Source organism: Atractosteus spatula, chromosome 28 (genome assembly GCF_055471065.1).
Source record: "Atractosteus spatula isolate fAtrSpa1 chromosome 28, fAtrSpa1.hap1, whole genome shotgun sequence".
Lineage (NCBI taxonomy): Eukaryota > Metazoa > Chordata > Actinopteri > Semionotiformes > Lepisosteidae > Atractosteus > Atractosteus spatula.
Window position 1 is genome coordinate 5,800,129 of NC_142733.1, and position 23,021 is coordinate 5,823,149.

The following is a 23,021-nucleotide window of genomic DNA, read 5'->3' on the forward strand; positions in this document are numbered from 1 at the left end:
GCCTATTTCCAGTCATCACGGAAGTGCACCTCGTGGGGAAGGGGCTACACCTCAGGCTGGTGAAGAGCAGCTCTCCTGTGCCTGATCCTGCTGTGGTCTTCTGTGCACCAGCTGCTCCACAAACGCTGCCTCTCGGTTATCCTCAAGTTCTTCTGTGCGGAACAGGCTTCGCCAGGGTGTGGCCCCTGTTTGGCCCTCTGTTTTCCAGGCAGCCTCTGGGTTTCCACGGCACTCACTGGGAATAGGCAGCAGCTTTCTCTTAATGGATAGACGTAGATTCTTTTCCTTGAGTGCCCTGAATAGGAAGAAAGCTAATGATCATTTCATGATACTTTACCAAATGTCCATGCATCTTTTTTCTCTCAACTAACAATAGTCTAACTGATGATTTGTCAGTGGGAATTGCGGATCTTGCTTTAATTTAAAGCACAGTAACTGGGAAAGTACTCTATAAAGCGCAAGCCCCCTGCAGGCTCGTAAGAGTGATGGTTTTCTTGAATGCTGGATTATCGATAGGATGTATCCTGCTTCAGTAGTGTAGTTTTTGGGGTGATGAACAGTGACTCAGCAGGGTAGATCACAGGTAATGGTTCTCCGGGCCTCCTCATGGGGGTGGGAATGTAAGAAGGATTAGTAGATTGCACAGGTGATTCCCTGTGCGTTGTGTTTGACTGGCAGGCACCTCTCGGGCTGTTTCTGCTGGCTGGCCTGCTCTTGGTGCAGAAGAGCTGCTGGTCTGCCTTGCCTACCTGCACAGGGTGCAGCAGACACCGCGATCAGATAAACTCATGGCTCAGCCACGTCAGCAAAAAAAAACCCCAAGACGGACTGCAGCGCCCTGGTGCATGTCTGCAACTCTGCCTTGGTCTGCAAGACTTTATTCCCCCGCTTTGCACAGAACAGTATGACTTCAGCTCGAAAAAATGTGTTTGTTGATGTCCCCTTGGTTGTATATGTAAGCAGATCCAGTGGGTTCTGTAAAGAAAGACGCAGAGTTTTTTAAACGTGCTGAAAGGAAGCTCTCGCATGGTTGCTGAGCAGCGTTTCTGCTTTGTCGTTTTCTGTTTACCTTTTCAGAGTGGTTTTCATTTTTGTCGGGGCAGCTGTGGATGCAGTGCAGCCTGTGTGGAGCTAGACGAATGTTATCTGATAGTTTTTCTGTCATTGTCTAAAAGTCTTTAGCGATCAATCAGTGTGCTCTGGGTTGGGTGTGGGGGTTATCATTTTGAGTCAAGTCCCCAAATGGTCATACAGCAAACTATCTAATGTCAGAATCCCCATGTCTGGGGAAGATCATGCAAGCCTTCCCGCTTGTGTGACATGAAGTTGTAGTCTGTGTAGCCAGCTAAAGATGAAAGAGCCTTGAGAGGTGCCTTCCTGTCGCTGGTTAAACACAACAGTTCCGGTTCTCAATATTTTCATTTTCAGTCACCCAGCCATGAAACGGCATAGCCGTGGCTAAGATTCTAGGTTGAGACGCAGCTTCTGTCCCCTTGATCAAGGCGCAGTGTACATAGATGACCACTTATACAAGTCCAGTTGTATAAGTATCGCTCTTGCCCCGTACTTAAAGCACATAAGAGCAGGTTCTGTATGCTGGGCAGCCCACGTGCTTACTGTGCTCCTGATGCTTGCTCGTGGATCACATGGGTCCCCGAGATTCTCGTTAGCATGGCCTCTGTGAGCAGTTGCCCTAGAGGGCTGGCGCTCTCTGAAGGTCTTGCGCCCAGTGCCTTTCATGTGACTGTAATGGACGACTTCCTGTGGGCAACCCAGCTGTAGATGCAATCTCGCCTGCCACCCGAGAGCTCTGGAGAGGGACAGGCGCTTTGGCCTCAGGCGGGCAGGACTGCAGTGACTCAGCGGCAGGGCATCCCAGACGCAGGAACTCCTGCCCCGGAGCGCAGCCAGGCCTGTCCCACGCGGGGGCTCCTGGGGAAGGCAGCGGTAAACAAGGGTCAGCACAGTTAGAGCAAATGCTTATCGGCGGCGTTTCAGAGGGCCACCCAGAGCTGTGCTGCACCAGCTAAGAGCTTTGCTGTGTCACTGCAATACCGTGGAAGCTTGACCCCATTTCCTGCATGCACTGAGACTAAAGGTTCTTTGTAAATGCATGCTCCTTCATTCATTCACTCAGTCCTGTGCTGTGTTAGGGAATCACGTTGCAATTTTAACTCCCTAAAATTAACATTAAGCATTGGAACAGGATAAACAACTCCCGTTACACTGCATCTTGACGTCATGTTGAAGCAGAACACCACCCTGCTATTTTAACACTGCATCCGTGTAGGCGAACTTTGAAATACTGAAGAACTGCTGTTGAGTAATATGAAAGACTGTAGTTTTTAAAACCTGAAATGGATCAAATGACCTGACTTGGGTCATCAGTCCTGTTCCTCCCTGTCCCCTCTTTTTGTTGGTCTGATTTTTTTTCTTATGATGTAATGCTGCCACGTCTTTTGCGCTGAATTGTTTTCTTTGCCATGCGTGTGTATTTAGCCTTTCTCACACTGTTTGAACTCCCCTTTTGAGCTCTTGAAGCCATTAGTGTGTGATTGTGAATATGAGGGATATAGTCATGGCTTCCCAGCTGACACACAGGAGGTCTTTGTATCCAGACTTGATATACCGCATAAAAAAAAACCCAACCCTTTAGGGATTCAGCTGTTTCTGACAGTTGGTGGCCAGTGTGCTCTAAAGGATAATCACATTACACAGTCAATGCTAACGGATTATTCAGACAGCTTTGCTCATTAACATGCACCAAAGTTATCGGTTGTTTATCCCTTTACCCTGGCCAGAAAAGGGCATTTTGTTTCTGATCACCTACTGGTATTCAGCAGGATTCAGTCTATTGGGAAAACCTGAGAATTGCTGGCTTGTCTATTGTGGAGTTAAATATAGATCTTTTATTGGTAGTTCCAAAGGCCTAAGGAGCTAAACAGACTTCCTTCCCACAAAGAGTCCTTCCTTCAGACCTAGACCTTCAGCTCTTTGTTCGTGCTCCCTCTCTCTTCGTCAAACAGCTCTAGCTATTTAAAAAAACATGTTTTTGATTTAATGTGGGTTTTCTTAACTTTATCACGGTTTTTGTTTTCCTTCTCTAGAGGGCAGTTTAGGACGGATGGGTCCCGCTTTCAATCCCAGTGCTGGTTTGGCAAGCGCTTCTGGAGAAATGCCTCAGACCCTTTTTTTTGGGGTCAAGATGGGGCGTCAATAAAACAAAAGCAGTTAACGAGGGGATTGTGACAATTGTCTTCTTTTTCTTGGCTTCAGAGCTTTTTGAAATGCAGGGATCTTGTAGAAGTTGAGTTGAGAGGAGTCACGTTCACTCATGTATTAAGCTGTTTAAGGTGAAAACCCAGCAGGGTGTTGTGTAGACCCAGTATGCTGGAGGCCTTTGACCTTGTGGAAAATTCCCATGGAGTCTCTTGTGCATTTTTTAAACTTGTGTTTCATTCGTCCTCTTAAGAAAAAATCGATCTGAGAAATAAGTATATGTGAACTGCAGAAGACTCATGTTTCAGGATGAACAGAGCGACATCTGGTATTTTTTAAAAAGTTTTCGGAGGCCTGCCATTCTGGTCTCGGCATGAGAAGATTAAAAAGCAAGTTTTATGAAGGGCTGGAGGCCTTTGCCAGGCCTGCGCTTTGGGCTTTATTAAAGACTGAGCAGCTTCTCCATGCCTGTGGTCTGTAACGCCAGTCTGCGGGCCTGGCTCCCAAGTTCTGTTTCCCATTCCCAGTGCCCACAGAGGCATTAGATAGGACCGAGCCCGCTTCCTTAACCCATTCCCGTCCAGGAGAGCCACCCTGTGCCTGGCAGCAAAGTCCGGGTGAGGTTCATTAAACCTCCCGGCCGGCCTCCTGTTTGTCTGAACTGCATTGTGGGAGGAGTCGGAAGAGTTCTTGTACAGTACAAAAAAATGGCTCTGCGAGTAATGGGGAGCTTTGTTTGTTCCTTGCAGTTATAATGGTATCAAATCAAATCCAGTGCTTATGTGTGCTGTTTTTTTTTTGTGTTCATTGTATCCAAGTGCATTTTAAAACAAAGATAAGTGTCTCATTTTTAAAATGATAGCTTGACTTGAAAATGGTGTGATTTGGTATTATGCCTTTTTTTTTTCCCCTCAATCTTACTGCATGAGGGAGAGTTTTGTTTGTCCTTTACCCAATTCAGGGCAGCGGTTTCACCTGGCGATCTGGCACTCGGATTTAGCAGTGCGTCTCCTCCCTTGGTGCGCCGCGCAGGGGCTGAGGAGGCAGACGGTGTGTGTGCGCGTGTGTTTGGGGAAGGAGCTCCGAGCTGTGTGGCTGGAGCTGAGTGCGATGGCTCAACGGGAGATTAGCTGCCTTCCTGCCGCTGGCTTTGCTGTGGCTGCTTCAGTCTGGCCCGCCCTTCGCTACCCCTCCCGGTTCCCCTTTCAGCTTTCTAAAAGGATGCAGATGAGAAGCAAAAAAGAAAAAGAGCCAGTGGCAGATTAAGACCAGCCCCAGAAACGACCAGGAAGAAAGCAATAAAGGGACAGGACTCCAGCCATCTCTCGAGCTCTGTCAAAGCGGTAGAAAGAGAAAAGCCTTTAACTGGCTGAGGAGCAGTGGAGGTAGGGAACGCTGTGTGCAAAGTGCCAAACAGCCCTGGCACAGAGGCTCAAGTAACATACAAAGAAAACTAGGGATTGTCTTTAAACTCGGCGAGTATAGCTCAGATTCCAGCAAGTCGGATCAAACTCTCCAGGATTTTTCTGCCAGGTGCTTAGTCACACTTTGTCATTCCCATTGGCTGGTGATGGGACTGGGCTGAGTGGTTTATTTAGGCTGTTGGCTGCTGTCCCTCTGCCAGTGATGGGTTAAATGAAGTAATTTAGAGTTTTTGTTTGGAACATATGACCACCCACCATCCATCAAGAGCTAGTATTGCTTCAGTTAGCCACCATTCTTCATCTAATTCACAGATGGTCTGTCCTGAGGAATAGGTCAGAACAGCCCTTGTGATAGGGTGACCTCCAAGACTTATTGGATTGGTGCTCTGGCCCAGGAGCGGACTCCCCTGATTCTAAGCATCTGATGTTTGTGCGACAGGGAATATGCAGAGAAACGGACGTTGATTGCAAGGGATAGAAATGGAGCCACTGAGTTCTGATGATTTGAGAGGCTTGAGCATGCAGCCACAGGCACTAGCAATGTGGAAGCAGGATAAAGACAAGTGAAACAGTGAAATTATGATGAAGCTCAGAGAGGAACAGTATTGGCAGTAGTGCAGCAGAGCAGTGTAAGTACACCATATAATGTTGGTGAATGCTAAGAGCAAAACTGCAGAAACACTGTGACAAGGCGGCCTTTAATATATGTGGGTTTAATGGGTTTTCTAAGCTCTTTTCACATCCAGTTACATGGAAGTGCTTTTAAAACTGGGAACGGGAGGTACCTCTTTACGCAAATGGTTGTGGGAGGGTGGAACAAGCTATCTCATCATGTCATTGCAGCAGGTACCCTGGCTTCTTTCATGATAAGACTGGAAGTGATCAATAGATTAATGAACTATTAATAACCGACTGAGCAAGATCAGCGGAATGGCCTCGTTTGTTTGGAACCTTTTGTTTTTCTCCACATGCGAACAGTCTGGAGTGTTTGTTGGGTGCTTAGCTACTCGGACAGCTGATGACTCTCGAGCCTACTGTTATCAACATGCATTTTCTGCTGCAGTGTTCTCAGAGCTGTTACACTCTTGAGACTAATTTAATCAGTAAATGTGAGTGTTCAGGGCAGCAGTACCATTGCAGAGAATGCATCACATGCCAGCCCCAACCCCCACCCGTGTGATCAAGGTGGGGTTTAAAGCTGCATGTTAACCAGATTTGTTTTGGTGTATGTTTATTAATAGTGATGAATGGAGATCCTTCAGGTTTTCACTGCCTAAGTGTAAATGAACTGCAATTTGCATTTCTCTCAAGAAAAATCATCTGAAATGTCTGTGGTTATATTAAAAAAAACTGAATTTGAGAGCCTGTTATGATTTGGTCTCTAGTTACCATGGTCTGTAGAATTAAGATTAATTGTGTGCTGGAGAACGCATGATTTAATACTATGCTTTATATGGAAAAAATGCAAAGTTAAATTTAGAGAACATGATTCATTTTACAAACAACCCAGCAATCTTGGAAGGCGCTTGTCTGACGCTGATTTCGGTAGTTTTTGCAGCATACACAATCATAGCAGAAATTTAAGCTTTGATCACAGGAACGGAATTCTACATTCTTAATTTGACTGTGCAGTTTTGAAAACCTCTTATCACGGGACCTGTGTGTGTAGATTCCAGGCAGACAAGCAGCGATTTAAACGTTTCATTTCAGTGTGCAACTTGAGCTAAGTTCAGTAACATTTGTTGCTCAAATGATGGCCTGCTGCAGTTGGCTTGCCTTTACATCCTTTGTTAAATCTAGAATTTTTTTTTTAGAATAAAAAGAGGTTGAGTTGAAGAGATTAGTTTATTTTGAAGTCCCCATGTTGAGAAGCCATGAGGGATCTTTATAGCTACAGCTGCATTCCTTGCTGGTGAGGTCATGTGTACACACCGTGCTGTTCTGTGCAGTGCAGATATGTTGAGACGGACATCGGTTTAAATTAAAGAGCTGCTCCCAGCCATCAAAGAGCCCAAAAACCGAAATGCACACCAGTGTTCCAGCATCAGGATTGGACAGCCCCACTCCAAACTAGAAGACCTTCTTACATCCAATGAGAAATCACACTTGGGAAATAAGAAAAAAAAACAGTTTAACCAGCTTTGATGATGAACAGTCATTTAACACTTTGTCATCCAAAAACTAAGGTAGGACTTGGTTCCAATTCTGTGACCTGTGACTATTGCTGGTTTAGATCAGCCAACTCCAGGCTCTTAATAAAGAAAGTTTAAATTCGTTCAATGAAATAATGGAATGGTTGAGCTCATTAAGAGGTCAGGGAAAGGAAGACCTGCTGACACATGTTCGTGCCCCCTGAAGTGTAGGAGAGCAGCCTGGTACCCCTGTGCCACTTGTTCACCCATCTTGCTTAGACCTGTCTTGTTGCTGTACACAGGCTCCTCCAGTCGATTCGAGAGAGAGAGAGAGAGAGAGAAGCGTAGAAGCTTCTTGCTCAAGCGTTTCCCAAGAGGGCTGCTAGTTATCCTGACCAATTCCAACCATGATTCCTTCTGGCTGAGGCCATATGCTATCAAGTTAGTATGCAGCACGGCTTATAGGTGCTGGAACCCAAAGCTGGTGATGGCATCTAATGATGAAGGTTGTTCACGAGCCATTTTAGCAGCCCTCTCCGGACAAGCGAATGCCGTCTGGGCTGAATGATGCAGACTGTGAACACTGGGTAATGCAGAGAATGACTTCCTGTGTGTGCAAGGTTTTTTTTTCCTCAGCTGCTCATGCTACACTGCCCATGCACAGCCATGAACCCCTTGCTTCAGAAGATGCTATTTCAACCAGAGATTGCTGCTTCTGTTTTCTTGGGCGTGTTTTTTTTTTTTTATACCAGCGTCTTAGCCTGAATTTAAGAAAAGTTAGCTGCGCGGGGGACCTTTTTGCTTTAAGATGACCTTTTTGGGCATGCGTCAGGTGAAGAGAGGGAAATGTGGGGGTGCTGGTAAGGAGCTTCTTGGTTGCGATGGTCCTAACCCTCTTCACATCTGCTTGGATCACGAATGACCCCAGTTTCCTGGTCTCTGTCATCAGGGCAGGGAGAGAGACTGTTACACCCTGTTTGAGAAGGGGAGGATTAAAAAAAAAACAGCCCACTCAACTCGGGTCACATTCTTAACTTCCTTCGCACATGTAAATAGAGGAAAAGGTTTTTCCTTCCTTTAGTGTTCGCTGTTTTGTATTCCCCGACCACCGCCATCACCGCCTTTGAAGGTGTGAGCCAAAAATGTGCTGTTACCACATGCAGATTACATAATGATCAACTGCTCCCTGCATGAGGTTGTGGACTGAATGAATGCAAAGATCCTCAATCAACCTTTGGGGAGAGATCATAGGACAGGACATTGGGAGAACATTCAAGAGGTCTCTTTTTAATGGGCTTATTGGCTGGCCTCATTCCTTTTAATTATAAATTAAAAGGATTAAATCAACTGGGAATTGAGTCATTCCTTTCTGATTAATCCCAGACACCAACCCGTGCACCACTGTGGTATTAACGAGTGTTGCCAGAGCTCCTTCTTGCCCCAGCAGTGGTATGGGACGGAAACGCACCACAGCTACACCTGTCCACCTGAATTCCGAAACAATGCCAGACGGCCCCTTTCTATCCCGAAGACGGTGAAATACAGTGCACACGTTTTTGTAGACGGGGGAAATTCCTATCAGTCTGATCTTTCCTCCAGGAAATAAGATTTCTGCACAGGAAGTTCTTACAGTGCTGACTTCCTTTACTACTGGCCTATCGCATTCCATGGTGTTGACAGACACCGTATTGTTCTGCAGGAAGTCTAGAGGAATTGTGGGTATTGTGCCCATTGTTTATCCGAAGCTGCTGTTTCCAGGTTTGCAGGGCCTGACTGTATTTGCTTTGACTGGATGTCTGACATTATTGGGGAAAAGTGCTGGGCGTTGTTAGCTTAATAGATCTTGATATCGGATCGGAGACGCTATATTTTGATTCAAGCCGCTTAACATCACATCTAAATTTCGGTGGCGCTGGTTATCGAAATGGTCCTCATGGGGATGACATGAAAATTGAGTGGTAGAAGGTCGCAAACGTAGTGCAGAAGCAATGCCGCTTTAGTACGAGGAGTCATTCTTTTTGTTTACGTCTTTGTTTAGCTGTTCAAAATTATTGAATATACTGTATATACTTCTTGAGCGGTATTTCTGAAAGACGGAGTCATACGGAGTTAACTTTATTGGCCATATACAATTTCTTGCATAAGGAATTTGTCTTTTCGCATATCCCAGCTTGCCTCTCCATGAGACGCACAGACAGGGAGTGAAGTTTGCCCCAGGTGTTAGGTGTTCAATTCCAGTCGGATGTGTAAGTCTTAATCTAGGAATTTAAAAACAAACAAACCGACAAGTCTTCCGTTTCTGTGTCTGCAATACAGTGCTGGGTATCGATTAAAAACCCAGGAGCTTTCCAGTGGCTCAGCTGGCATAACTACTCGCCTGTCCGCAAGGCAGGATTGCATGATTCCAAGGGGATTCCAAATCTGTTTGATTTATGAGGAAAGAAATAACTGGCAATTGTAAGTAGGCTTACGTGGGCACTTGTGCTCAAGTATCTATGATAGGAAGGGTATGCTTGTAAGATGATACTGGCATTGTCTGGAAAGTGCTGCCTGCAGATGCATCACTGGTACGTGCAACTCCAGCTCTCAGCATGTTCTCCAGCAAGTGTGTCCTGAAGTAATGATGTCCATTGCAGCATTGTAGTCTGTCGGGTTTTAAGGAGGTAACATTATGCAGTGTTCGAAAGGCATGGGTTCAGTCCTGAACCCTGGGGGTGCAGAGCTGTAGTACTCAAGGAACCTGCAGCTCAGTTGCATCTGTGAATATCAACTAGAACATTCATTTACAGTGATGTGATGTAATACTGCAAGGTACTGGGTGCCCCATTGAAACCTGGAGACCTTTGTAGTTTGATCCCCTGTATTATAAGCAAAAACCTTAAGTGGAAGAGAAAAAACCTTAAGCTTCCACAGAAAGCTTTCTGTTCAGGGCTCAATAATATCAGTATGATGAATTCATGTGATGGTTTAAATATAGCCCGTATAGTTTGTTATTGACTTCACTGTAGGCGTACTTTTGCCAGTAGAGACAACTTGGCACCTGTGTATCGCCATCCTCGTTCTTTTCTGGGAATTTTTTTTTCCTGCAATCGTTATTCAGACCAGTCTTGGGAATTTGAGCTGTAGCTTGAGGTGTCAGGCACTTGCGGGTACAGAGGGGGCGTAACTCCAGACAAAGCGAGTTCAGAGGGCTTTAACAGATGAGCACCTCTCTCAACACATGCGATATGACGTCTGATTTCTCAGAAATTGGTTTCGCTTTCAAGCCGGTAGGTTTTACACACACAGAGGCTTACGATAAAATGTACACACACTGCGAAGAAACATTACATTAAAAATAAATAGAATGTTGCTAATGTTGCTATCAGGGCTTACAAAGTCATTCTGTACCACTCCTACAGGAATTCACACAGGTTACCAGAGCCTGTAAGGTTACTCCTCCCAGAGCCTCTGTAATTTCACAATATCCCTTCGGATCGCACTTGCCCACTAACCAATAGTGCTTTATCTGAACTTTTTGTGAGCAGTTTGTTTGAAAGTTAGAAGAGATCTTTTCTGAACTTAAGTTTTAGGTCTTTGACTCTGGCCATGGCAGGAAAATGAGCTAAAGGAATCTGTCCACATCCCACAGGTCCCAATAACTGTAGTAGCGGTAGGAATAATAACATACCTTTCCTAACCCAGGGATATGGTGATAATAAATGAAAATTGCGTTATCTGTTAATGACCTATTTATATAATTAACAAACAGAAGATTGCATATTGATACCAGGAGATTTTTAGCAAAGAGGGGAAAAATAAACATTAATAAAAGAGTTGCCCTGTTGAAAGTGCAGGGTGGGTTCAACCATAAACTATCTTTGGCCCAAAGCTTCTCAGCTGCTCAGTGATTAATTCCATCGCTGGGGGTATAGCCTGTATATTGTCTTGAGGCTGAATTTGAGTTTCATCTTCATTTGCCTGCTCAGACAGGTTGTTTGTGCTGCGTTGTAGTTCTAGTAACACCGTCGTGCTGCTTTGAATATTCAGCCTTTTGATTTCCACAGGTATTTAACTACTGGTTTACTTTGTCCCACCTGGATGCGGTGTTTCTAGTCGTGTTTTAAGTAGTAGGTCAGTGTTCAGGCTACAAACAGTCAGTTTAAAAGGTCATTTTGGCTTTTATTTGCTGTTTTTTTTCCCCACCAGGAAAGAAGTCTGATCTCCTGCAGAGATCTTAGAATTATTTAACAGTGAAGAACTAGATTTTTCAACAGGTGGTGTGGTCATTGCAATATGATAATTAAGCATTTTTTATGAAAACTCTTTAACTTTTTTCCCCCCAAAGAATTTAGCGAATAATTCATACCCTCCGCATTTAATCTTTTAAAGATGGGATTTCTTGTTTACGTGTAGCTACTGCGTCTCAGGCTGCAGGTGTAGAACAGCCAAAGACAGGTTACACCCTGAGCTTTAGGCGCTACGTCTTTATCCTGGAGAGAGGTGTAAGAGAAAGAGTTGCTCTTATATGCTCCTTTGGGAGTCGGTACTGGGGAAGCTGTGTGTGTGTGTCAAGGGTGTCCAGTAAACAGTGTGCTGCAGCAGTGTGACTCCATAACTGCTCATCTGTAGTCCGGGTGAGGTCAGTGGTTGAGTCACTGACTGCTCGTGCTGTGCTTCAGGGGAAATGCACAGCGAGCAAGACTCTTGGGGAGTGAGGCAGTGGAGGGGCAGGCCTCACGCACGGGCTTTCTAACAGAGAGCTGCGTCCAGCGCATCACAGCGCCCGGGAATGATGCTGGTACGAATCTTTAGGCAAATGAGCCTACTCTAGGGCCGAGAGAGTATGTTTGAAGTAACCGTTTCTGCTCCCTCCTCTCTGCAGGGCTGGTTTTTCTTTTACCTCCAGAGAGGTGGCTGCTTCCTCCTTCAGGTTTTACACAGCCGCGTCTGAGGATGGCGTCTGGGGCGTCTCCGATATTCACGAGAGCGCCCCCAGAGCCGAGAGAGTGAAACCTTTGTGGCCTGTCCCTCTGGGGCTGTCGGATTTAAAGCTTTCGTTGGTGCCGTTGAGAGGGTTGTGTGACGAGAGCGGGCGCGATCGGGGGAAGAGAGTGAGGCTCCTGCCCCAGCTTGTCCCGGCAGGCCGCTTGCATCACATGGGCTGTCTGCCACAGCTTCCAGGTCCCAGATCCCAGCCACGTCACCCCCCTGCTAATACCTTGTGGAATGGGAGTGTCCTGAGTGCATCTTAAGCCTTAGCAGTAGTGTTACAATCTGGGGTTGGGGGGTGGGGTCAGTAGAGGTTTGTTTTCTGCCCTTTCTCAGAGACTTGAATGCTCCTTCCCTGGGAGGTGTCAAGAGGGCAGCTGACCTCTGACCCCTCAGTAAGGGCATTACTAATCGAGAGAGGAATGGTTCAGTATTATCTTCTAATTGCTAGCGCTTGATGGTAAAGAGAGAGCCCCATTTTTGCTGTGGGGAAATTTTCCTTCTAATTAATTTGCTATGCATTTGTGGGGTTCTCCCACAAGTGAAAACAAGGTCCTCTGTTGTTCCCGCAGGGAGATAAGAGGACAGCCACGGATATTCAGCACACCTGTTTTGCCAGTGGGCTGTAGATAGGCCATATCAGTAGTAGTGGTTGTAGATAATAGTAACACTCGTCTCAAAAGCGCTTTGCGGGTACCACCACCAGTGCGCAGCTTCACCTGAATGAAGAGTCTGCAGCCATAGTGCAGCAGTATGCCCCCCACACACCAGCACCCAGTGGGGGGGAGAGCAGTGTTATGAAGCCAGTTCAGAGATGGGGATTATTAGGAGGCCATGATTGGTAAAGGCCAGGGGGAAATTTGTCCAGGACCCTGAGGTAAGACCCCTACTCTTTTCGTGAAACGCCCTGGGATTTTTAATGACCACAGAGAGTCAGGACCTCGATTTTAGTTATCCAAAGGACTATCTTTTGTCCATGGGGAGGTAAAAATTGATATTGCCAGCAGCCATATCACTCTGCAACTCACCACTGGCAGCCCCACTGAAGCTCAGCAGCTGTGACCCTGGTCAGTACCTGGATGGTGGACTCCTGGGAAAAACGAAGGTTGCTGCTGGAAGAGGTGTTAGTGGGGCCAGCAGGGGGCGCTCACCCTGCGGTCCATGTGGGTCCTAATGCCCCAGTATAGTGACAGGGATACTATACTGTAAACAGGCACCGTCCTTCGGATGAGACGTAAAACCAAGGTCCTGACTCTCTGCGGTCAATAAAAAATCCCAGGGTGTTTCTCGAAAAGAGTAGTAGTGTAACCTACTCTGTAGGAGTGTAATTTGTCCTGGCCAAATTTCCCATTGGCCCTAACCAATCATGGCCTCCTAATAATCCCCATCTCTGAACTGGTTTCATTACTCTGCTCTCCTCCCCACTGAGAGCTGGTGTGTGGGGAGTGTACTGGCGCATCATCCAGGTGGGGCTGCACACTGGTGGAGGGGATCCCCATTACCTGTAAAGCCCTTTGAGTGGAGTGTCCAGGAAAGTGCTATGTAAGTATAAGCAATTATTATTATTAAAATTAAATTAAGAACTGGGAATAAAAAAGAACCACTGTGTGCACTGTATACACGGAGAACTTTTTAAATTATACCTTCCTTTCTGGCTTTTACTTAGCTTTTTCCTTTTGACCCTGCTGATGACTTGGTATCTCAACACCTACCCGTCGAGTAACCTGAATGTGCATTGAAGCTCCCTGCACTCATTCCAGAACCCCATCATTGGATCAGCAGAGCATCTGCTGCCTTGGCTTGCCTGCAAGATTGGAGGGGACTGATGAGGGTTTTGGGGGTACTGTAGGTCATCTCCACCCTGAACACTGAGCCTTCATTAGGCGAGCACCCCGTGAGCCCCCCTCCTGTACCAGCACTGTGTCAAATTGATCCTCCCTGTCTCCAGGGAACAATACGGGGCCTGTTTGGGATGCACTGTGGGAGCTTCCTTTCTAGAAGGCTTCTGTTACTAATGTTGTCAGAACAGTGATCCCCATTCAGACCTGCTGGAGCCCCTTTGCCCCGTAGCTCACAGTGGCATTAGCCAGTGGGAGATTGGACTGGGAGTGCTCCTGGGCTTTGGTTTTGGCTATTAATCACACTGGGGTGGTCGTTGCACCACATGTTGTAGAAAGCAGATTGAACTTTGGTCTCTTAAATTTTTAATCTGAATGCTCAGGAAGTTACTTATCTCTCAGACCCTAGAGCAGTATGACCCCAGACATCCCATATGAAAGTGAATTATGGTAGTGAACAAAGTGAATTTTTCTTTCCCAGTTATTCTTATCATTGTTTGTTCTTGGAATGCCTTTAGGCCTGTAGTGTGTTATGTAAGCATTTGCTACATAATATGCATAATTCTTTCCACTGTTTCAGCACATTAGAATATATATTGTGCATTCTTTTTTTATCAGGCATTTGGGAATGCGAAGACAGCCCATAACAACAACTCCAGCCGCTTTGGAAAGTTCATCCAAGTCAACTATTTGGAAAGTGGAGTCGTGAGAGGGTGAGTAATTTCTCCGAAGCATTATGTGCAGAAATGCTGTGTGTGCTCCCCGTCTTCACACCCGCTGCCCTCCCAGCAGAGTGCTTGAAGAGTTGCTGTTTCTTTATCAGCAGTGTGGTTTGAGCCCCACGTTTGTAACAAACTGCTGAGCAGCCAGGCACAACAGTCTTGCTGGTGGAAACACTCCGGGGGGGGGGGGGAAGTTCCCTGGGGTATATTCTGAGATTTTAAGTTTTTTTCCCCTTTCTGCATCGCAACTTTTAGAAAGAAGGAACAGTCTTCATTATATTTTGCTCCCCTCTTCCTCCTCCAGCAGTTTACGTGGCAACAACATGAGACAGGAATCGTTCAAGCATGTTACTTCCTCCTTGTACAGGAAGTGGCAAATTTAAGAGGAAGTTTGTCGTAATGAGAAATAAATAGAAAGTACATGCCTTTGACTGCTGCTTCATAAAGCCTGAGAAACACTCAAGAGCGCTGCTTGCACTCTGTTTCAAGGAACTTTAATTTTCTTGTCATTTGGATTTGTATAATTCGTTAGGAATGCTTTAGAAGCGCTGCAGCTGCATGCACCAAAAGCATTCCTCGTCCTTGTTTGCTGTTTAGTATTAAATTTTATAGTCGGGGATCAACCTTGTAACAAGACCAAACAGTGCTGTTATTAAAGGGGCTTAGACTTGTGCAAAAAACACATGCTAAGTGCAGGATTAACCCAGCATGTTTCACCACTCTTGAGCCACTTTTAAACAGTTAATTACAGCTGATGATGTGTGCCTCTGAGAGGTCACCGGGGCAAAAAACGTGGGCTTGTTCTCCTGGCAGTGCGAGTGAAGCCTAACTGGTTATCTCACAAACCAAACTGCAAGAGGAAGATCCCCAGTCTTCCTGCAAGAGGAGCTGTTGATAGGGTTTATTTTTCCTGGCTGCTTCAGTGTAACCTGCCCCATGGGAAAAGCCCCACTACTGGATCCTCGTTTCTCTTCTGCTCTTCTCAGAGCTTTATCCCTGTAGGGGTTATCGTTGCAGATAGGTTGGTTCGTGTTGCACAACAATGCGAGCTCCTTTCTGTCTAAAGGGTCTGTTTTTCCTGCTGAAACTCGTGAGCTGCAATTCGGCAGATCTGGACTTGTTTTGTTTTTGGTAGCATGGTGGGGGGGGGGTTGGTGTCAAATCTCATAGTTCTTCAAACCACAGCTCTTGCACGCCACGCGGCTGGAAGGTTTTTGACTGTAAGCCTCTTTAGGTAACTTGCAGACTTTAATCTGAGCAGATTTGACTTTTTCCCCTTTACAGCACCTAAAGGATAATTCTTAGATCATTTCTGCTCGCTGTCGGATCACCCGTGCCTGGTGGTTTTTTCCTGCACAGGAATGTCAGGTTATGCATTATGGATTGGACGTGCTGAGAGGAGCGTGTTGCATTCGAGGCGTTACCTTTGTGTCGCTTGCTGTTGTGTTCTTAATACATACATTTGGTAAATGTAACCTTGTGATCAAGAGCAGCAGGCCACACTACTCTTGCACACTATTTTCTGTGTTACAGTGGAGGGTTCTCAAGCAGTATTGTTAATGAGTTATAAACACTCACATGGTCCAGTGTGTATATATATATAATAATGTGCAGACAACCTGTATACCACATTCCTGTTTCTGTATTATTTAATAAAAGTTACATCCTAGAGGAGGCTCTCTGAATGATGATGTTTCTATTCATTCCCCAAGGTGTCTAGAAGATGAAAGACGCTCAAGTCTTTTTTCATAAGCAGTTTCATGCTCAGTGCATCATCCTATACTTTGTTTTTTTACTACCTGCATGTAGCGCTCTGTCACATCTACATCCTTAACATACACAACCTACAACGTTGCATATTGTCGAAGTATAATGCTGTCTTGTCATCTGGGTTGTTTTCTTCTGCTTGTGCTGAACTTAGAACATCTGCTCTGGACTAATTGGATGCACTGGTCCAAGCCCTGTTACTGTTGAACTTCATTCTTGTAAGCAGCAGAGGAAATGCCTCCTTATGGAGGTGGTGATGATCCCATCCATTCATTCTTGATCCTGATGGGTGGGAGGAGTTTTATGTGGGTGTGTACTGCTATTAATGCAGGAACAGCCAAAATAAAGTTACTAATGACGAATGGACAGTGTGAGGACAACTAATTTTACTTTTTTTGAAGAACCAAATGGCTTTTAAGTCTAAAAGTGCTAAAACTTTCACCCTACATGGAGTATCACTTTGATGGAGTGTTAGTGGGAAGCCCCCACGAATGTAGGAATACAAGTATGTGCGTGGGTCAGGGTTGTCTGCTGAGTGATGTCTAGATAAGAATAAGAAGGAGCTGAGCACAAGATAATGCACATTCCTGGAAGTTCCTCTTCATAACAAAGCTAAAAATTGGTGGAAAAAAACCAAGGACATTGTGCTAAGATGGTGTTGACATCTACACAATCAGTACTCAAGCGGTTTGTACTTCTGACATCAGAGGTCTGTTTTTGAGTTTAGCCATTAAATATGCTAGAATTCGGATTCCAAAAGATATTTCTGGGGAGGGGGGAACTTTTGTGTTTTAAAAGCTTTAAAAGAGAACAACAAATAAAACTCTTCAAAAAAACAAAAGCACCTGTGTGTGAGATCTAATTTCAGACTGGAGATTAGTATCAGTAATACCAGCTGCATGTTAAGAAAACTCCTTCCACACATAGGAACATGTTTACATGTATGCTGTACTGTGCACCATTCTGGTCTGAGAAGGCAGACAGATGTGTATATTTAATTGTTGTGCTTAATCTTGGCTGGCATCTGAATTGGGGAGGACATTAAGATGAACCCTATTGGCCGATTCAGATGCTACAATAATAGCCATGCACAGGTGGCATTACTAACATATGCTCTTTTAAATTGGCCGTCTTGTAAGGTTTATGTATATGTTAAATGTAACGTGAGCTCAAATAGTTTTTGTGTGCTTTGGACTTCCCCTGCTGCTGGATGTGCTGCTCTTCAAAATCCAGTTTGTAGAGAGGCAACACTCACAGCTATCTTTTGATTGTTTGTCCCACTTGCTGTTTCAGGGCTGTTGTTGAAAAGTACCTGTTGGAGAAATCTCGGCTGGTTTCTCGGGAAAAAAATGAAAGGTAAGAAATTGTAACCTCTTCTTAAACCTTTTCAAGCCTGTGTGTCATAAGTGGAGGAATTTCAGGTGCCTGTGAATGATGGAGGGTGCTGTATTTTATCACAGTTTTGTGGCATGTTGTAAGCTATCTAGTCCAGGAACTACTACATGGTTTGTATCTTCCTGTTGGAGATAAACTTAACTTTTTAACTTTAAAGTGAACGCATGCCACTAATCAAATTGATTTCAGTGGGGAATGTGTAGGGTGTTTCATACCAGCTTAATCTGAAACTTCGGCATTTTTTCCATGCAAAAGCAAAATGTGTAAATGAGAAGAAATGCACTGTACTACGCAAGACGAAGGAGGAAATGAGGGCTGTCTTCCCTGTCTGAATTAATAAAAATAGTCTGGCATCTTGCTTTTCACTAACTTTTCTGTCAAGTATTTCTTTAGATGTTTTTTGAACGCATTAACGTCTTGGGGGAGAAGTTATATAGAAGATAAAGGGTGAACTGCAACACCCTTTATTTCAGGGTTAGAAGCAATTAGCATTGATGAGTGCATTTCAAACCACAATGAAATAAAATCTATTTATGATACAAAATAGACACTTTACATTAGTCATTACAATAACTAGTGAGCAGGAAGGGCACCTTCACATCACAATTTGTGAGACCAGGGGTTTGCGACAATATGGCAACTACGCGGTACTTTCATAAATTTCACGATTTTGTGCTTAATTTGAAATTGGTCAAATTTTGAGATACCGTCAATTTTGTTACCGGGATTTAATAACCAGTCTGAGAAATTGCACTGCGATTCCCCTTTTAATGGCAAGTAAAATACAAAGCTTCCACCGGCCCGCCGTTTGTAAATCACTCACACAGCACCTAAGGCCATCTTTCTATTGGTCCATAGCAAGAGGTGTCCTTGGCAGCAGCGTTGAGTGCCTCCCATTTATAATTGGTTGCATTTTAATGCAGGCCTTGGGGCAAACGCAGAATTTCAGTTCTTTCATTAACTCCTTTCTATTTTTCTGCATCTTCTATACAACAGAGAGTTTGGAAACCTTCTTGCAGCAGAACAGAAACTCATATGTTGCCTGTTTTATTAGGCTGATTTTGACTTGGTAGAGAGCCAAGAATTTAAAATAAGCTTCAGAAGGTTGCGCAGATCGTGCTACCTTACCTGTGCAGTTTATTGGGAAGAAGGGGGAAGTCAGCCAGCGTGCATTGACAAGACCATTAGTTTCCACCTTCATAACTTGTTACAGTAGCTCCTTACTTTCAACTCTTTATGTATTCACGTAACGTCTAATGTCTATGTAATCTCTATATTAATTGCTTCATAGATCTACTAATTTTTTTTTCCTTTTAGCTTGCATTCAGTTACATTTGGCCCCTGCCTGTGTTGTCCTAGTGCATGCAGAACTGTGAGACTGAAAGGGGAAGAAAAACAACAGTGCCATGTGACCAGCATGTCTGCCACAATCTGTGGCTGAGTAAACATTGGGCTGGACTCGCAGCAGTGCAATATGATTCCCTGTTTTAGTTGTGCTGGGATCTTCTCTTTTCTTTGCAATGAAAACATGGGGCTTGTAACAGAATCCCATGTCCTCAATATTGTGTCATCTGCAGGAACTATCACGTCTTTTACTACCTGCTGTTAGGAGCATCTGAGGAGGAGCGAGAGGAGTTCAAGCTTCTACAGCCCGAAGATTACCTCTACCTCAAGCAGGTACAGGACACGCCTCCCAGGAGCACACCTGACCTCTGGGTGTCCTCTGATTTACAATTCCCATAGACTTAATAAACACACATCGTGCTCGAAATTTTTTAATGATCACAGCAGTGTTTCTGATGGCTATCATGTCAGAAAAACTTTAATAAAGTTCTTGGATTTTAATCATTTTTTCATGAATTACTGTAACCTTTACTTCTCCTAGGAAGGCGAGTACTTCAGCGAGCTTGGCACGTGCTTTTTTGTAAGACACTTGAGATTGTTCTGAGTAACTTTCTCTTCCCCTTCTGTGCATTACCCTCCGCAGCAAAACTTTAAGATAGAAGATGAAGAAGACCTGCAGCATGACTTTGAGAGGCTGCAGCAGGCTATGGAGATGGTGGGCTTCCTGCCTTCCACCAAGAAACAGTAAGTGGGCAGTCTAGGGAGGGACAGAGGTTATGGTGCCCCTTATGCCATAGCACTGCACGTTATCACTGCTGCCATGTCCTGGGTGCAGGCTTGCTGTACTGATGCAACAGAAACCCTACTACTTTAGTTGCACAGCAAATGCATGTCTAAACTACCACTTTAAGTCTGTTTTAATGCTCCTCAAATATGTATTTCTTTAAAGAACAGCATTATGCCACCTGTACTCTCTGATTGTGACAGAATGCCCTGACAGACCACTGTGATGTTTCACACCTGGAGAATCTCCCCACTTTTTTTTTTTACCTTTACACATGTTGCCTTGTTTTAGTTTCAATGTATGCATGTTTTACTTGCCATTTAACTGCATGCTTATTTCTCCTTTTGTTCCCATGAAAGTGTTTTAACTTGCATTGTTTTTCCGTATTGGAATTTAGTAAGTGCAGTGCCACCAGGAGGTGAAAAAATAAAATTCTTGATCGAGAATTCGTCTGTGCGTGGGGCGCATGTTCATGTTGGTAGCTGCTCTCCGTTTAAACGTTGTTTCATACTAGTCTGAACTTGCCAGGCCTTAAAATAAACTGAGCTGGAAGAAGTGACAGGAATTTCAGCAAACCGATTGCTTAAGGCCTTGGAACTGATATGGAAGGTTGTATATTTAATACTTCATTTGCATTGTGACTTCATTATCAACAAGTCATGCTGAAAAATGTGGAACTTGTACTGTGAATTAATTTTTTTGTTTGTTTGATTGCCTTTAGAATTTTCTCGGTGCTGTCTGCTATCCTCTACTTGGGCAACGTGACCTACAAGAGGAAATCCACAGGCAGAGATGAGGGGCTAGATGTTGGGCCACCTGAAGTCCTCAGCACACTGTCTGAATTGCTCAAGGTATCATGGGAACTTCTGGGCCGAGTTTCTAGGAGGGGGTCACGCCGCGCTCTCCGCCGCTGCTAGGTGTGCACCCATCTAGATACCACTGTTCTAAAGACTGAGGTTCTCTGGAGGGCAAAAAAACGTGATCCGAGGAAATTGAGCTGCTGCCCCCGCATCCTCGGTCCTGCAATATTGTGTGACGGCAGACGCCATTCAGAGCGATTTTAAACACAGGTTGACAACAGGGAAATCGGAAGCAGAAACTTGTATGACATTAAAGCCAAAACTCCTGTTGACCGTTGGGTCATGGCACTTCTAGCCAAAAAGCAAGCAAGAGGAGAGCGTTTGGCGAGCCAGTCGGAGTCCAGGGTCCTCACCAGCGGCAGGACTTCTCCAAAACGTCAGGGTAACGACAGCAGCTCCACAACTGTTGTTCACAGAGAAAGGAGTGCAGGGGGGTGATGGGAACGTTGGCATGGTAAGCATGTGCACTCTCATGAGTTCTTGGTCTTGCAGGTTAAAGAAGAGTTGCTGGTGGAGGCCTTGACCAAACGGAAGACAGTGACGGCCAACGACAAACTCATCCTGCCCTATAGCCACTCCGAGGTCAGGATCTGAGATCTTTTTTCCTTTTAGTTTGGAATTGGTTGGGTTCCTGAGAGAACTGGGTTGCCGATCCTGGCCGAACAATACCAAAATGGCTTAGAGATAGAAGAAGGGGGGTGGTCTCTGGTAGTTCTGCTTCTTTTTTTTTTGTCAAACAGCAAGTCTTGACTTAAGTCTTCTCGCTGACTCATGGGTTGCAGCAGAATGCTGAGTCAGTTGACAGGACACTGTCCTTCAGCAAAGTAGAGCGCATTTGAGGTTTTTTTTACTCCTGAACTTGAACTTCACTGCAGGTTGAGTCTCTAACCTTACCTAATAATCTTATGCTTCCCATGGCTACTCATCAGTGCTTCTCTTTGATAGAATTCCACTGCACATTAAAACCAAAAGTTACTTGTAGTTCTTATGTGTGAATGTGTAAGCTTGTGTGCTCTCAGTGTTGAGTTGGTATAGTATTTGTATTTTAACCGTGTTACCTGTAAACTTGCACCTTGATTCCCCCCCCCATGTGAAAGCTGTTTTTCTTGCACTGCTGTCCCAGGCTATCACAGCCCGAGACTCCATGGCAAAGTCGCTGTACAGCGCCCTGTTTGACTGGATCGTCCTGCGGATCAATCACGCTCTGCTGAACAAGAAAGACATGGAGGAATCGGTTACTGTAAGAGCCTGTGTTTATCCTCACTCTTTGGTGTAGTGTCCCTGTCCCTATCTGTGGAGCTCAAAGGCTTCCACCTGACTTCTTTGAATAAAGTACTTAAGAGGTTATGCACACCACGTTAATAACCTTTTAATTCTTTTATCCTAGTGTTTGTCCATAGGTGTCTTGGATATCTTTGGCTTTGAAGATTTTGAAAACAACAGCTTTGAGCAGTTTTGCATTAACTATGCCAACGAGCAGCTTCAGTATTACTTCAACCAGCACATCTTTAAACTGGAGCAGGTGAGGACCATCTGCTACCCAGCCCTCGATCAGCAGTCTGCTTCCATTGAGCCCAGGATCCTGGTGTGGATAATGGCAAAAGACCGCGAGTCCTAAGTGCTCTGTTCGAGTGTGACAGTATCACCTGCTGCACAGGAAGTGAATGAAGGCTGTGACAAGAGGCTCATTGACCAAATGTATCCAATATGGTCTCCAGCCATTGTCTAGCTGTTGCTTCTTTTATCCTTGCGTTTGTCTATAAGATGAACTCTGATTGTCTCTGGTCCAATCGGAGGCTTTAACTTAGTGCTGTCCTCTTCCATTGCTTGAAAGCAAACATGAATGCATTCAGTCCGTCTCAGGAAGATGTCCATCAACCTTTTGCTCTAAGCAGATCTTGTTCACTTCCTTTTTAGGCGTATGAGATGATACAGGTTTATTGGCATCAGATCGGAGCCTAGAAATGTTTTTAAAATTCCCCCTATGGCAATGTAAAAAATAAATAGCCCTCGTCAGAAACTAGTCTATTGCAACTGAGGGTCAGATGGTTCTGCTTGCAGGAGGAGTACAAGGCTGAGGGCATCAGCTGGCACAACATTGAGTACACAGACAATGTGGGCTGCATCCACCTGATCAGCAAGAAGCCCACAGGATTGTTCTACCTGCTGGACGAGGAGAGCAAGTAAGAGCAATATATCCAGCGTCTCAGATGATGTACACCTTAATTTTTTTTCCCCAGTCTGTTAGTTCCAATTTTAATTAGGTGCTTTCCATCTACGCCATCCTTCTTCCTTTGTTTGCTTCAGGCTCGCTAAGGGAAAACGTTAATTGGCCTTAATTAAAAGCCAAGAACTGAGTTAGGAGATCCAGAACAGGCAGGCTGGTGGCAACTCGTGGCTTAAAACAAGTGCAGCGTCAGATCAGACGAGCCGATTGTATTGTGTATAAGATTATTAATCTAGAGAATTATGCCGAGTTTTATTTTAGCGTACGTCTCCTATGGGAGCATCCAAACCTGCGATGAGCAGGTAAATGGTGTTTTCCGTTTGACCACAAGCTGCTCC

At 44.9% G+C, this 23,021-nt stretch overlaps 1 protein-coding gene across 13 annotated transcripts in view; it reads left to right on the forward strand.

Moving 5' to 3' along the window:
* The window catches only part of LOC148813841 (unconventional myosin-IXb-like), an 81,667-nt gene that overhangs the window by 26,767 nt on the left and 31,879 nt on the right, over positions 1-23,021 (forward strand). For all 13 annotated transcript variants that reach the window (XM_088907369.1, XM_088907366.1, XM_088907358.1 and 10 more), the window contains exons 3-11: positions 14,203-14,297; positions 17,367-17,429; positions 19,046-19,145; positions 19,456-19,556; positions 20,318-20,447; positions 20,949-21,038; positions 21,580-21,696; positions 21,844-21,978; positions 22,518-22,639. In XM_088907369.1, the coding sequence (XP_088763495.1) occupies positions 14,203-14,297; positions 17,367-17,429; positions 19,046-19,145; positions 19,456-19,556; positions 20,318-20,447; positions 20,949-21,038; positions 21,580-21,696; positions 21,844-21,978; positions 22,518-22,639 (953 nt within the window). The remainder of the gene's footprint in view (positions 1-14,202; positions 14,298-17,366; positions 17,430-19,045; positions 19,146-19,455; positions 19,557-20,317; positions 20,448-20,948; positions 21,039-21,579; positions 21,697-21,843; positions 21,979-22,517; positions 22,640-23,021) is intronic.